The 17,071-nt window shown below is 38.7% G+C and overlaps 1 protein-coding gene across 3 annotated transcripts; it reads right to left on the bottom strand.

The window, feature by feature from the left end:
• Positions 1–349: 349 nt before the first annotated feature.
• MAT2B (methionine adenosyltransferase 2B) lies at positions 350–16,564 on the bottom strand. Of its 3 annotated transcripts, none has more exon segments than NM_001257473.1 (7): positions 350–1,428; positions 1,945–2,058; positions 2,904–3,097; positions 5,903–6,055; positions 6,229–6,343; positions 7,710–7,904; positions 14,113–14,271. In NM_001257473.1, coding segments are annotated over 7 exon segments (1,005 nt in total). In that variant the 5' UTR covers positions 14,176–14,271; the 3' UTR covers positions 350–1,257.
• Between the last annotated feature and the right edge of the window lie 507 nt (positions 16,565–17,071).

The raw sequence follows: 17,071 nt of genomic DNA, 5'->3' as shown, positions 1-17,071 counted from the left end.
AGAATGTAGTATATAATACACAGAAGATAGAAATATGTTAATCGACTATGTTTATCAGTAAGGCTTCTGGTCAACAGGTTTTTACTAAGTATCTGGGGAGTCAAGAATTATAGTGGATTTTAGACTGTGCAAGGTTGATGCCCCTAAACCCATACTGTTCAAGGGTCAACTATATAACAAGATTATATAGCTATTAATTTTTAGTTAAAAAAAATCAGTTGGCACAAATAGATACAGTATCTGTAACATTCTAGGATGGGGTGGTAAGTTCACATTCTGGATCAAGTGTTAATTTTATTGTGTTTTATTTCAATATATATTAAACTATATTCTTTTGTATGTATCAGATGTTACATCAGAAGAATGTAATTTTTAAAAATTAAAGCAACAAAAGAACAATTCGTTTAGAAGTTTGGTCCTTACATTTAAAAAGGTAAGTAAATACAAGAAAACTAAGCATTACATGCCAGCAGTACATATTTATTATTATTCATGAATGGTGAAAAGACTTACAAGGCCCATTATTATGAGTATAACCACACATATGAAATATCACTTAGCGGCGACATGGGATGAAAAGGACAGTTATATATTTATATTAAAAAAATACACGTTTGCATTCAATGTTTGCCTAGGAAAAAAATACATGTACACACGCTCTTTCAAGTGCTCCCCATAAACTGCTATAAAAGCAGGAAGCATCAAACTGTAGAAGTTCCAATATACATAACATGTTGAAATATCTCAAGCATAAAAACTGTACGTAACTTGCAAAAATAAAGTTCCTTTCTTCAAACATTTTGATCTGAGCTCAAGCAAAGCAAATAATGAACACCAATGATTTTTATACCATTTCACAATTTAAAATAATCAACATGAAAAGGTCAACAGCTTCAAAAATCCTGAAAATATGGAGGTTATGAGAATGAACAATGCGTTTCATCTGAAAAGTCTACAGCAGATCTGCTTCATCCTGGCTCTCAAAGATTTAAGGATCATAATTTACTATACTCAAACTCCAAGTTTAGCCAGGACAAACAAAATGATAAAAAGAAAAATTACTGCAAACAGGGCAACATTGCCCTTTAGTTTCTTTAGACAATTTCACTAGTGCAAGAGCATCATTTACCTGAAAGATCCTAAGAGTCACAATTAAAGTACTCATACAAAACTATTTCCTTTGTTCTTTAAAAAGTGCCACATACTATACTTTTCATTAAAAAAAAAAAAAAAAAAAAAAAACCCAACACAAATAAACTAATGAAAGACCGTTTGTCTCCATCTCTTGTCAATGAGGAAAGGCCAAAGTGATTCTTTGATTCCAATTCGAAATGGTGTTCGTTGGCCAATGCCCAAGGTCTCCAATTTGGAGCAGTCAAGCTGAGCATTTCTTGGACGCTGTGCTCCTAGGACAGGGCTGTCAGTAATCTTTAAAGAAAGGTAAACAAAAAAATCAAAAGTAAGTAAAAGGTTATATTTGAGGGCTTTGTTCCCCCCGACCTTTTTTTTTAATATGTATATATTTTTAAACAGAGATGAGATCTCCCTCCACTGCCCAGGCTAGTCTCAAACTCCTGGGCTCAAGGGATCCTCCTGCCTCAGCCTCCCAAAGTGTTGGGATTACAGGCATGAGCCATCGCGCCTGGCCATTTTGAGGTTTTATATTTGCTACTCATTTTTGCTCTTAGCGTAAGAAATCTGGTTTGATAGTCCCTGGAAAAATAAACCAAATGCCTGTCACGATCAAGACAATAATACATTTTCTACAAACTTCAATACTCATGATCTTCTCTATAGATGATAATTTTGAGAAAAGCAGCACTATGAACAGCCAGCATACAAGCAAAGTTCACTTTGATTAGTACTGAGAAATGAAGTTACCCAACACAGCAATAATATATACCATAGCGATGGATCTAGAGGTTTTTAAAGCCATGTACTTACAGGTCTTAAGTGACTGCTGGGGAGGTTGAAGGCATCTGCAATTGCACACGCCATTTCATACTTAGTCATCTGTTCATTGCCAGACCAGTGAAAGGTTCCCTTAATTGATGGATCCTAAGAACAATGACACAATGAATTCAATAGTTTCAACTTTTTGAGTTGAGTAGAATAAGAGGTTTGACAAAAAAGCTTATTTAGAATAAGGTCTAGGAACTAAAATGCAACCCTCTTTTTCTGGAAAGCTCTCACCAAGATATCTAAAATCAAATTCCTACTAATACTCCCAGCAAAACACAAAAGAGCAATTTCTAGAATTTAAACCTTAAGAATTTTTAAAATCAAAAAAAGGCTCCAGTTTTACTTAATTGATGGGAATATAAAATGTGATTACAGATTTTTATGAAAACAGTCCAATTTAATGAGTATTTTTAATTACCCTAAAACAAAAACTTAATAGAACCATTCAAGTTGAGCTAAACTTTCTTAAATATTGTCATGTTATGTATTACAAAATATAATTCTCATATATTAAAACACTGTGGTCATTCTATTAATATTCTAAACTAAATCAGTCTCATCTTTCTTTGTATGGATATTATATTTAATACTAACTTTTTCAAATGTGCTGGGATTACAGGTGTGAGCCACCATGCCCAGCCCCCAAAGAGTACCTTCTTAACAGACATTAGGTGATTATTTTGAAGTTTTCTAACACTTTGCAATAAAAGAAATGATGGGGTCTATAGTACATAAGAAATAAATGCAGACAGAAGAGCATACTATTTTTATTCTTCATGAATACAGTGTACTATATATAAACCACTTTTATTTGGTCTAATAGTTTTAAAAAAGCACTTCTGGCTTTCACTCAGTAACACTCCAAGTATAGCTATGAAAGTTCAAGCATGGAAAAGACAAAGTGGACCTTCGCTAAGACAGGTCTCAGGAATCCTTCTTACCAGCATTCTCTTCTCTGCTAGCTGCCGGCACACAGTGGCCACATCTTTGACATGTGTGGGGAACCTCTGCTGCCAGTGATCCATGTTCGCTGACTTGTTGCTGAACTGCACTTTATCAAACATAACAGTCACAGCACTTTCTTCGAGCTTTTCAACTTCCCCATACAGAATAGGAATCCTCAAAACAGCAGCTCCTAGAGAAGAATAAAAGCAAATATTTTAAAGCTGACTGGCTCTTAAATTTTGATGTAAGATACAAGGGTGTGGATTTAAATAATATCAAAGTAGAAACCTTGCCTTTTAATTAAAAAAAAAGCATAATGACACAGCTCACTTGTGACAATGCAATGTAAAAATAGTCAAGGCCAGGCGCAGTGGCTCATGCCTATAATGCTAGCACTTTGGGAGGCCAAGGCAGAAGGATCACTTGAGGCCACGAGTTCAAGATCAGCCTGGGCATCATAGCAAAAATCGTCTCTACAAAAAATTAAAATGAAAATTAGCTGAGCATGGTGGCACACACCTGTAGTCCCAACTACTTGGGAGGCTGAGTGAGGCAAGAGGATCTCTTGAGCCTGGAAGTTTGAGGCTGCAATGAGCTATGATTGCAACACTGTACTCTAGCCTGGGCAACAGAGTGAGACCCTGCCTCAAAAATAAAATTAAAAGCAAAGGCTGAGTGTGGTGGGGCTCATGCCTGTAGTTCCAGCACTTGGGAGGCCAAGGCAGGAGGACTACTTGAGCCCAGGAGTTCGAGACCAGCCTGGGCAACATAGTGAGACCTCATCTCTACAAAAGGTAAAAATATTAGCCATTCGTGGTGGGAGGATCATTTAAGCCAAGGAGGTCAAGGCTATAGTGAGCTGTGTTCCACTGCCCTCCAGCCCAGGCGACTGAGACTCTGTCTCAAAAAAACAAAAAAAGAAGAAAACTCAAAAACACATTTGCTAAGTATCTTCTGTCATTTGGACTAGTTTTTATATATAAAAATCCTACATTATTATGATCATTAAAAATAAAACCTATCACGACAACTAAATGCAATTAATAGTCTTTGGATGCTACATTAAAAAATAAAAGCAATAAAGGACATTTTTGGCATAAATGAGAAAATTCCTAAATAGATTTGTATTTGATTACAGTATCATATTAATGTTAAGTTTCCAATGTATGATAACTGCATTGTAATTATTTAAAGAACATTCTTGGCCGGGCGCGGTGGCTCAAGCCTGTAATCCCAGCACTTTGGGAGGCTGAGGCGGGTGGATCACGAGGTCAGGAGATGGAGACTATCCTGGCTAACATGGTGAAACCCCGTCTCTACTAAAAATACAAAAAACTAGCCGGGCGTGGTGGCAGGCGCCTGTAGTCCCAGCTACTTGGGAGGCTGAGGCGGGAGAATGGTGTGAACCCGGGAGGCGGAGCTTGCAGTGAGCTGAGATCACGCCACTGCACTCCAGCCTGGGAGACACAGCGAGACTCCGTCTCAAAAAAAAAAAAAAAAAAAGAACATTCTTGGTATTAGAAGATAAAAGGTGAAGTATCTGGAGATGAAATTCAACTAATTATCAATGGGTCTGGCAAAAGCATACGTATAAAACAAATGTGACAAAACATTAAAATTTGTGAATCTATGTGAAGGGTATATGAGCGTTCATATTAGTTTTACAACCACTCATTAATATTTAGATTATATAATGGTCCCTGCTGATGGTATATAATAGTTAACATTTTAACTGCAAATCAAACATTTTCTTTTAAATTATATGACAAGAGAACTTAGATATTGCTATGGTTTGAATGCTTTTGTCCTCTCCAAAAATCCATGTTGAAACTTAATCTATGAAGCAACAGTGTTGGGAGGTGGGGCATTTTGGGAGGTGTTTAGGTGGTCATCAGCGCTCTGCTCTCATGAATAGATCAATGCCATTATAAAAGGGCTTGAAGGAAGGAGCACATCCCTTTCCGCTCTTCTGCCATGTGAGAACACAGCATTCCTGCCCTCTTGAGGGCCAGAAAGATCCTCACACCTTGATCTTGGACTTCTCAGCCTCTAGAACTGTGTGAAATAAATTTCTGTTCTTTATAAATTACTGAGTTGTTGGTATTCTGTTATAGCAGCATGAAATAAACTGAGACAAATGTATTCAAGGATGATTTCGACAGAATAATTTGTGATACAAGAAAACTTTAAAAAAAACCTAAATGTCTGTTAGTAAGGTATTCTATGCTAGGGCTGCTTCTCAAGGCCATAGTACAGTCTAAGGCAGTAGTTTTAGTGCAGGGGCTCATTAAATTAAGTTCTATGCAGCCACTGATAGGAGTAAGATATCCCAGAGCTCGCTCCACTTGTACTGAAATGCAAAGATGTTGAGGGAGAAAAAAACAGGTTATGAAACAACATGCATACATTTTTTGAAAATACGTAAAAATGCTTCCACACTTAATCACATTTGGTGTTTCTCTCTCTGAGGCAGCATTTATGAGAATTTTTATTCTTAGTAATTTTACATTTTTTCTAAGGAGTGTATACTTTTTACATAAGGAGATGTGTATTATACACAAACTCACATATAGGAAAAAAGAAACACCATACATATAACAGAATGCTAACACATATAACAGAATACATAAAAACAAAATACATATATGTATTAACAGAATAACATACATATAAAAGAATACATATACATGTAACAGAATATCTCACTCTATTATACTGCCCTGTTTTCTGAAAACAAGTTACAAAAGCTTGCATTACCTGACTTGTTTTCTATGTGTAAAGATGAATATGTAAACACTGATAGTGGAAACTGTCTTGAAGAATTCACGTAGTTATCTCTTAGAATTTTTTATTTTTTATTAAATATATTTTAATTTTCTCTAATGAGTCATATTCATTGACTAACATTTTAAATTTAAAAACATTTATATGTATAGGTATAAAAGATTTTTAAAGTGTTAAAAAACAATCAGGGGCTAAAGAGATTACATCTTACCTAAATTGTTCTCCAGGACAGCCTTTTCTCCATCTAATTTTGTTTTGCCATATAAATTTAGGGGAGCTGGTATGTCTTCCTCTCTGTAAGGTGGATTTGTTCCATCAAATACATAATCTGAGCTAATGTAGATGAGAAATGCTCCAACAGCAGCTACAAAAAAAATAAGACAAATCCATTAAATTTTTACATGACATTACTCTTTCATGGAATTTAGAATGGTTTTTCATGATATATAAAAAAGAATAACCATCTACTAAACTTTAATTTTTAAAAACTCAGCAATCACTTAATATTTTATGAAAATTTTATAAAGTCATCATTACCTGCTTCCTTTGCTAAATTCCCAGAAGCATCCACATTAAGTTGAGAGGCAGCATCTGGCTGATTTTCTACAACATCTGGTCTTCTCTCTGCTGCACAATGCACTATAACATGGGGCTGGAAGTTAAGCATTGATGTCTTTTTAACTCAAAATAAAATGAAAGAGGTATTACAGCCTTCTTAAAATTAATTCAGAGAAAAATGCGCATTAAATCAACATTCCTTCAACTAAGAATAAATCATTGTAATTTCTAATGTAATTCTGTCAAGCTGCTTCTTTTCCCTGCAAGGTTCAAACTTAAAATATTTATAGGGACTGAAAAGAGTATTTCATAATATGTAGACACAAACCAAAAAAAAAACTGTCAACTACTGTATTTTTATTCTGGTGTGATGGCTCATGCATGTAATTCCAACCCTTTGGGAGGTTGAGGTAAGAGACTGCTTGAAGCCAGGAGTTCAAGGTAAGACTGGGCAACATAGTGGTACTCAATCTCTACAAAAAAACCTAAAAATCAGCCAGGTGTGGTGGCGTGAGCCTGTAGTTTTAACTGTTGTGGAGGCTGAGGCAGAAGGGTCACTTGAGCCAAGGCACTCAAGGCTACGGTGGGCTATGATCGATCTATCATACTCCACGCTGGGCAACAGAGTGAGACCCCGTTTGAAAATAAAACAATCGTGTTTCTAGGCTGGGCGTGGTGGCTCAAACCTATAATCCCAGCACTTTGGGAGGCCGAGGAGGGCGGATCACTTGAGGTCAGGAGTTCGAGACCAGCCTGGCCAACATGGTGAAACCCCATCTCTACTAGAAATACAAAAATTAGCCAGGTGTGGTTGCGCAGACCTGTAGTCTCAGGTACTCAGGAAGCTGAGGCAGGAGAACTGCTTGAACCCTGGGAGGCGGAGGCTGCAGTGAACTGAAACTCCACCACTGCACTCCAGCCTGGGCAACAGAGCAAGACTACGTCTCAAAAACAAAACAAAACAGATTAAAACAAAAGTGTTTCTAAATCAAAACAAGTTTTATCCCCCAATTTGGACAGGAGGAAAGAGCTATCATTAATGCAATTAACATGATTTAAGTATCTAATAAATCCATGTCAAAGGAAGAATAGTATCAGTGATACCAAAAACCTGACCCTGCTTTCTCAGCTCTAAAATGAACATAACTATTTTGCAGTGTTGTGAGGTTTACAGTAACATCTGAAAACCATCTGCAGAGAAAGTATTACTTAGAAGGCACTCTATAAACATTAAGCTTTTTACAAAATGCTTCATATTTGTCTTTGTCAACGTGTCAAAATTTAACTTTAAGGATTACATATGCCATGTCATACTAACTGAAAAAAATGCTACTGCATAATAAGTTAGAGCTTTAGCGCTTTCAAGCATAGTAATTTCCTTGAGGGCAAGGATATTTTCTATATCATCCAGACAATTCTTAATATTGTTCATGTGTACGTTAAAATAACCTAAATCATACCTGAAAATCATGAATGATGTGATGAACTGCATTAGAATCCAACAGATTAACCTGTTCAAATTTTGGTCTTGCTCTTCTAAAACCACAGCCAACAGCATGCCAATTATTCTGCTGAAATTCCTTGTGTACAGCTCTGCCAAGAAGCCCAGTGGCACCAGTAACCAGAACCCTCCTATTAGGGATGTTAACTTCCTCCTAAAAGGTGAAGGGGGAAAGAAAGAGTTACTAACTTTGAAAATAATTCTCTCAAATAAATTAGTCACCATTGTTGTTCCCTAAATTTCTTAATTCTACGTATTTCGGTTCATGTCCTATATCTGCAAGCCAATTCTAAAGTTAAGTTAGAGCCGGGCACCAGGCTCACGCCTGTAATTCCAACACTTTGGGAATGCGAGGCAGGCAGATCCATTGGGCCCAGGAGTTTGAGACCAGCCTGGGTAACATAGTGAGACCCCTGTCTCAATACAAAAAAAAAAAAGTAAAAATATATTTTATATTTTTAAAAATAAATTTTTAAAATAAAAAGAAAATACACTTAAAAATGTAATAAATAAAGTTAGAACAATGATTAAATAAACCATATAAAAAACTGTATCCCTTAAGAAAAAGTTTTTGCCAGGCATGGTGGCTCATGCCTTCAATCCCAGCACTTTGGGAGGCCAAGGCGGATGGATCACCTGGGCCCAGGAGTTCGAGAGCAGCCTGGGCAACATGGTGAAATCCCATCCTTACAAAAGAGAAAAAAAAAAGCAAAAATTAGCTGAGCTGCAGGTGGTGCATGCCTGTAGTCCTAGCTACTTGGGAGGCTGGGGTGGGAGGATCACTTCAGTCTGGGAGATCGAGGCTGTAATAAGCAAAGATCATGACATGCACTCCAGTCTGGGGGACAGAGTGAGACCCTGTCTCAAAAAAAAATTTTTTTTTTAATTAAAAAAAAAGTTATAATAATCTTTCCCAAGGAAAAGAACACAAGATGATATGCAAGGAATTATATAGATTTATATTTCCTATGTTAACAGAAAATCCTAGTTTTATGATTGACAATGCCCAAATGAATAAACAGCAACTTTTTTTATACTTTTGCTCCAAGTACCTAAATAGTAAATAACATTACATTTTTCAGTTTATAAGACTTTACAATTTGTCTTGCTCCTATAGATATGACTGAAGGTGCTCTCTGAGTATCTAGAGAGAAATGTGTTTTAAGTTTATCTATTTTAAGGCCTGATTAGTATTTGGGTCAAATCTGCCAATATATTTACAAGCTGACATTTCTGGTCTTCAGATTTTAATCCCAAATATTCTTTCAAGTCTCAACGATTTATCATACTTTGATGGACCCAAGGTAGAGAATTAATCAACATTTCAAAGGAATTTATGAGGAGGAAAAAAAACTTGGTCCTTACAACACTTAAATGCTTTCTAAGTTTAACCAAATTGGTAAATGTTCCTTAGTTAACCCTAAATTTACCTACATAGAATAGTTAAAATTGGCTAGGCGCAGTGGCTCATGCCTGTAATCTCAGTGCTTTGGGAGGCCGAGCTGGGCAGATCACCTGAGGTCAGAAGTTCAAGACCAGCCTGGCCAACACCGTGAAACCCCACCTCTTCTAAAAATACAAAAAAATTAGTCAGGCGTGGTCGCAGGCGCCTGTAATCCCAGCTACTTGGGAGGCTGAGGCAGGAGAATTGCTTGAACCCGGGAGGCGGAGGTTGCAATGAGCCAAGAGCACACCACTGCACTCCAGCCTAGGTAACAAGAGCGAGACTCCATCTCCAAAAAAAAAAAGCTAAAATTAATAAACACAAAGGATAAGAAAAAATATTTTAAGCAGATCTGTGTTGCTACTGTGAAACAAATTCTTACACACACAAATGAAAAAGAACCATTATTTAGGAAACAATTTAAATTCTATGTTTCCAAGCATAGTTCCAAAATGTCCCTTCTTCCCAAGACGGGTAACACCAAGTTTCCCACCAGGATCTTGAATAAAGTCAACTTTTACTATTAAAAAAAAAACCAGTTATTTTATCTCAAGAGTTGTTATAGTCACCTAATTCTGAACTACCAAAAACTTTAAATACATATACAATAACCAAAGACTGTTTAAAGCCCTTAGCTCAATTAAATGACTTAGCCGAATACATACATTAAAAAAAAAAAAAAAAAAAGACACCAAAATCAAGTATTTCTAGCATATCAAAAACCTAAAATGAAAAGACTAACAGGGAAAGATAGTATAAAGGTAAATTCTTAGGATTATTTTTCCTTAGTTCAACCAATTTCAAGACATTTTAAAAGTTGAAAGCAATTTCATTCAGGCTGCGTTGCAAAACTTGGCTCTAAACCAATTGATCTATGAAAACAAGGATTTCAGCCAACAAAATATTTTCTTTGAAATTTGGCAAGAAAACAGCTCTACAAAGATTGAACTGTAAAGAGGAGAAAACATGCCAAGTCTAGTACAGATACAACAGACAAAACAATTTACACAGGGTAAATACTGTAAAGATTCCTGAAAAAATACTATAAAAGAGAGAATTTGGTTTCTTCCGAGTTTCTCACTTTTTAGTTCACCGTAGGGAAGCAAAGAACAGGTAACCACAGTTTCCAAGGTCGGTGGTTCTCAGGTTTCAGTGTGGATCAGAATCACCTGGAGGGCTTTTAGATCACAAAGGTCTGGGGTGGGACTTGATAATTTGCAATCCCAACAAGTTCCAACAAGTGATGCTGATCATTGTGATTTGGAGACTGCACTTAGAGGACAAGGGTACTCTGAACTCCAGGAAAGTTCAAAGCTTTCATAAAAATCTGTTTCTCTTATACAAGCAAAACAAAAAGTGCCATCTACCTTTCTCAAAATGACAACGGTATCTTTCCCCCTTAAAAAAGAGAACTTGAAATAGAAGCCAAAGCATTATACAATCCACAAAAGTTACTAAACAGTGAATTAAGATCTGCGTACTTCACTGATTCTGTGAAGTACACTTGTTTCATTTTAACATCTCTGTTAAATGAATTTAAAAAAATAAATCTTAAGAATTGTCATAGTTTGGCAGTATTTTTTGCTAACTTAGTGCAACTTAAATAAGAGCCCAGATGATCTTATTATAATTAAGAGCGTTTTGGAGTTGATGCAGTGTTAAGTATAGAGAAGAATAAGGCTCTTTAGGGAATATAATAGGCTTAACTTAAAAAAGGAAGTGGAGTTGCAGGAGAAAATGCAACTTTGTATCCTTATACCCCTAGGTTACTATGTAAGGCCTCCAGTGCGCCCCGCCTATTCATGTTAATTTTCAAACAGAATGTTGTGCAGTATCATTTTCATTTCAGTAAATGCTTGCACTTCAGATCCTCACTCTTAATAAAAATCTTCAGCACTGACATCTGACCGCTGGGTACTGTACACTGTTTCATATTTTTTTAGGTAATTTTAGGTAATCTCGGCTACTGAGGAGGCTGAGGCAGGAGAATCGCTTGAACGCGAGAGGCGGAGGTTGTAGTGAGCTGAGATCGCACCATCGCACTCCAGCCTGGGGAACAAGAGCGAGACTTCGTCTCAAAAAAACAAAAAAAAGAAAACATGTTATATGAGTATATAATCATAGTTAGTTGTTTTTGTTTTTTTAGTGCCATGGCTCACACCTGTAATCCCAGCACTTTGGGAGGCCAAGGTGGGCGGATCACCTGAGGTCAGGGGTACAAAACCAGCCTGGCCAACATGGTGAAACCCTGTCTCTACCCAAAATACAAAAACTAGTCGGGCATGGTGGTGGGCGCCTACAATCTCAGCTACTTAGGAGACTGAGGCAGGAGAATCGCTTGAACCCTGGAGGCAGAGGTTGCAGTGAGCAATGATTGAGCCACTGCACTCCAGACTGGGCGACAGAGCAAGAAGGAAAAAAAAAAAAGCTTGTTAGAAAAGGTATTTCCAAAGCGAGGAACAAGAAGTCCGGTGTTAAAGGTTTTGTCTACAGTAAAAAAGCTGGAACCAGAATCTGAGTCTTCTTGCTTCTCTGGTCAAGTCAAATACACTGCATTTTGTCTGAATCCTTTGAACTAATATTTGGTTTCATGAATGATTACAGTTTTATCTGTTCTGCCACAAACTGGTGTTAAGAAGTTATTCTATCTCTATTGATCTAATTCCTCACTGGTACATGCGGGAGGCATTTAGACAAAATGACTAAGGCTCTTTCAGCTTTAAAGTTCTACATTTCTAACAGTTTCCATATTATTCCTACCACAAGGAGTCCGAATAGTTTCGTTCAGTTAAACAAGGTAACTTTTCCTCTGAATAAGCATTACTCCGAAATTTAAAATATGCTAAACAAATATCTCTATTTTTGAGCTCCTATATAAACAGTACTCTGCCTCTTACACTGTTTTGTTGGGGCTTTTTGGTTCGTTCTTTAGAAAAAGAAATATCCCTCTAAAAACTACTTTGGACCTGCACTCCATAAATTATTTTAGCTGTGCACAAGGAAGATATGGCTAAACACTTTAAGAAACTCAGAATGAAAGAACAAAATGCTATCTAGTTCACTCAAGGCACAATAAAGAGTTGGTAATACTTTGCCTGAAGTCCACGTTTTCTCAACTTTTATTATACGGGGGAAAGTAGATCTAGCATCAGTTTAAGTTACTCTAAACGTATCTGCCTCTTATTGTCTAAACTTTGAAGTACGGAATTCAACCACTCCAACGGACCAGATTTATGGACACCAAGAAAACATTTCTTGAAAAATGAAATACATATAAATAAATGTGGAGCTACTGTTATTATTCTATCTAATCCAATGATACCAAATTGTATAGGTAATGGGAGATATATGGCTCTTTCTGAGTGGTCCAACACAGTTCTCTGGGACAGTGATTTCTACTGTAGCACACTTGCATTACTGTCTACTAAAAATGCCTAGAAAAGTAAAGAATGGACTATTACTAATATGTGGAGGGGGGCTTCCCTAAATTTCAGTGGTAAATGCCTTGTCGTTTTTGGAAACTTTAAAACTTGGCACAGTTTCATGTTTATTTTTTAATGCCCCAGAAACAGACCTTTTAAGTAAACATTACTGGGCTTTACTTTTTAAGATTCTCTAACTACTTAGGTGGGACTGGTCTAACTACTACTGTGCCCCACAGACAGTATTACTAACAGGAACCACTCTAGGCTGCTTCTCTAACATTAACTATGAGACAGTTCTCGTTCTCATGAGTCAGTAAGCTTTAATTCTACAGGTTTTGACAGCAGTAAGTCTGTGCCAAGCTCTTCGTTGTTTCATTTTTAATGAAGGAAAACACGAAAAGCTATTTTCATTTTTATACTGAACTTCTTTTTGTGAAAGTAGATTAAGCTTTATATGCACACGTACACATACGAATGCATACATATAAATGTAAACATACAATACGTAACATGCACTCAGCACCGTCTGGAGGACCTAGGAACACAGAGGTTTAACAGACCATTTATCCTAACTTTACCCTCAAAGAACCAACGTGATTTGAAAACCCTAAACCCTAAATACATTTGGAAGCACGAAAACTGCATTAACAAAAACAGCCATCTCCTATATTCTCTCTTCTCTCCAAAAGACATGGTCTGGGCAATAGCAGTGTTCTTATCCCCAGGGTTGGATATGTTCTGTTGTCAGATTAATGCTGGAAGCCCTTAAGTGGAATGGAACAAGATGGGGCGGGGATGCGAGGGGCACCAGAGATGGATCTTCCAATCATCATCATAATCTTCCTTCAGGGATACTCCGTAGTGGTTCAAAGCCCGAGACAGTCACACAAACCTGTATCTGAATTCCAGGCTCCAACCTTACGGAATGAACGCGGGCCAATGTATCACCCTCTATGCCTGTTTTCTCATCTCTAAAATGAGGCAATAACAGTATCTCACAGTGGAGGATTAAAGTAAAGCCCGTCAAGCGCATAACAGTGCCGAGAACTTAAAGAGTTCCGTAAGTTGTCATCTCCAGCACTGCTATTTGTGTGAAGTCACCTTTTCCTGTTCTTTCTCAAACCTACGAACTTGTAAGATCGAGGAATACGAACCAAAGATGAAGAAACGGGGAAAAACAAAATCAAAACAGACACAACTCTGAAAAACCTCTTCGCCGTCAGGAGCAGAGACTGAACTCGAAAGTAAAATCTCCACCTACTTGCTTCCTGCCGCAGTGGCTGGAAGAAAAAAACACTGACCCGTGTGCGCCGAGATAAACAAACTCGGTGGCGCCCCCCTCGGATCCGGGGCTGGGAGGGTGGCGGTGAGACCACTCCTTGCGGGAGGCTCTGACCCGGGCGGAATACGCCTGGAAAGCCGCCCGAGCCCCGGCGGCTCGTTCCCCTCGGCGCCCCCGCTCCCACCGGAGACGCCCAGGCCGACTCCCTCACCTCCACCAGCCGGCAGCTCCCGGGAACAAAGTGTATAGAGAGCTCTTTCTCCCGCCCCACCATGCCCGCCGTCTTCACGCCGCAGCCTCACCGGCCGCCACCTCCTCCAACCCAGGATCGACGCGGGCCTCAGCTCAGACGCCCTCAGCCCGCCTTCCCTAGGCCCAGAACGACCCCGCTCGCCGCTTCCGGCTTCCGCTGCCATAGCCGCGCCCGTTGATTGGCCACGTTCTGCCGACGCCCCAGAAAGAGGAAGGGCACGCGCGGTCCGCCCCCAGCCCACGCGCCGGTGGTTAAAGCTACACACAAAAGAAAGGCCCTGACCTTAGGCAGTGAACTCAGGTTTTGTTTCGGAGATTTTATTTGTGTGCTTTCTTCGTCTACTTTTTTTCTATTTTTTCTTGACTCGGGAAGAGATTGAACTGCATCGCCTTGAGTTTCAAGTTTGCAGACTGCTTAGTGCATGAGGATCGACTGAGCAGTATATAAAGTAGAATAAAAAGCATTTTAAAGTCATGGGGGCGGGGGCGGAGGTGGGTAGAGCATAATGGACACATCTCTAGAGCCCTAGGTGTGGGTTTTAAAGATTTAGAAAAGACAAGGAATAAAAAGAAAAGGGTTGGCGTCTGAGCCATTTGTCTTCCTGGATGCTTAAAAAAAGAAAAAAACCTGTGTGTGAGATTTCAAAAATGTAAAACTATTTTTAATTAAAATTAAAAAGTTGTGGGGGAAAGGAAGATGAATTACTTAGGTAAATCTTCAAAACGCAGGTCGTTGGACTTTACCCATAATTATATAATGAGAAACGAGCCCAGGGTCCGGCTTCTTAACGGGTTTAACCAGAATGAAGCCTACCCTTTGAGAAACACCGCCTCGGGGACTGCAGGATTGGGCCACGCGAGCCCAGCCTTGGTAAGCACCGAGACTTTAAGCAGCAGCGTGTAATGCTGGGCGTTCTACCACCTTTTAAAAGTCAATCAGCCCTAAGTGCTGATGCCGACTTATTTCCCTTCCAGTTCAAAATCGCAAAAGTCCCCACCCGGGTCGGACGCCTGTGAAATGTATGCAGAAAGTAAACCCTGGCACAGGCCGTGTAGGATTCGCCAACTTTGCACCGAATAGTCCAACGGTTCTTGTGTGCCCAGGATAGCAAGCTCTAAACGTCGCCCACAAACGTGACCACTGCTTGGATTTTCCTAGGGCCTTTCCCCGTCTCCTAATCCTTTTTGCTTTATTTTCAAACTAAAGACTAAGCAGCCTTTTAAAGAAGTTTTTCCACGTCAGAACACCGAGACTTTCCTTTCTCCCCTATCCCCAACAAAAACTCATTTCCTCACTCGTGTAAACATAAGTTTCTCTAGAACAGTAATCGAAGGCAGCCTGAGGTTTCTTCTGTTCCGATTTTTTTTTTTAAATACAGGCTATTACTGTTCATCAGTTTAGCATTATTTAGGGAATCCTTGAGGACTGCCCCAGCGCTAAACAAGTATAAGCCCGGGACAACAAAGAAGAGGGCGGGAGGAGAGCCGGGGGAGCAGCCAAGATCATCTTAATACTCCTCTCTTAAAAACTGGGAATTCGGTTTCAAGTTTCTAGTCGCAACACATGATGTAATCTTACCTTTCTATGGGAGAAAAGAAAATTAATTCTTCCTTCTTCAACGAGAAGAAGGTTTAAGGGCAAGCATGTGCAATTAGCATTCTGATTCTCAGAGCAGCCTAGTCTTGAGGAACAGAAAGAGTTTAACTTGGCTACTTTCGAGAATCTGACTTGATACTTTCCCCGTAAAAGTTGGGTACAGTTCTAGGGGCATATGTTTGGATATGGTTTTTAATCATTTTCTGTAGGGTCTATGCGAATCCAACGCTATTCTTACATAGACAATGTATAACTTGGTGTGGTGGTGAAGTCTATACATTTAAAGAGAGCAGCCTGAAACTAAAAGTTATGTTAGCAGATTAAATTCATACAAAGACATCTGGAACACACAACTATAGATAAAAACCTTATTTATGTAGAAACTTTATATACATAATTGCATTTAAAATGGTAAATGAAACTGCAGTTCTATCTTGCATTTTATTCTTGTCGGCTAATGAGACTTAGCTGAGTTCTTCATAACCTGGTTCTCTAGGTCAGTAACTAAAGTTGGCTTATTCTTCCTTGTCCCGAGGTTATGTTTTAAGGAAATGAATGACTCTCGTTTCTATTTTCTTTACACAACAATTCTGTTTTTAGCAGGCATTCACTGGAATGCTTTTAAAGCATCTCTTACTCTAGAATGCTTCATTTCTTGAATTGCTAGTTCTTACCTGCTCCATGTCCTCTGGCATTTCAGGCATGACTCCAGAATTATTTCAGGAGAGCAGATACGGGATGGGTCTTAGCCTCTGCCTTCTCTTGCTGGGTCTTTGTTCGCTGCTGCCTGCAGAGAGCGCAGGCACGCCAAAACGTGAGGCGCAGCTTCACTTGACCTTTTAAATTAGCATTTTGATTCCGATCCCGGAATCTCGTGCAGTTTTCCACATGGCAGTAAGCTGGTAGCTGATTCCCCGTGGTAGTCTCGAAAATACCCAATGAGAAGTTTCATGTTTAATTGCCAGTCAAGCCTGGGTCTATTTGCAAAACTATTTGGTAGAACTATTTAACAAAAACAAAAACAAAAACCCAACAACTTCCTGTCAAGACTGGTTGTAGTTTTCTCTTGCGGAAGAAGAGTGAGCCACGCTTTTGGAAAGCACACAGATCATGCAGTTGATTCCTGTTCTAAAAGGCACAGTTTTCTGTCATTTTATTTAGTTACATCTTATTGCAACAGATTATGTTTAGTAAAATTCTGCAGTGCTTTCCCTTCCCAGTGCTTTTTAATTATTTCAAAGGAGAGTAAAAGGCGGTGGTGGTAACAGCACGCAAGAAGTAAAATGCAACGGGTCATTTCCATTAATACTACCCTGCCCTC

The sequence above is a fragment of the Macaca mulatta genome, chromosome 6, assembly GCF_049350105.2.
Source record: "Macaca mulatta isolate MMU2019108-1 chromosome 6, T2T-MMU8v2.0, whole genome shotgun sequence".
Classification (NCBI taxonomy): Eukaryota; Metazoa; Chordata; class Mammalia; order Primates; family Cercopithecidae; genus Macaca; species Macaca mulatta.
The sequence above is the reverse complement of the archived record's forward strand: the minus strand, read 5'-3'. Positions and strand labels throughout refer to the sequence as shown.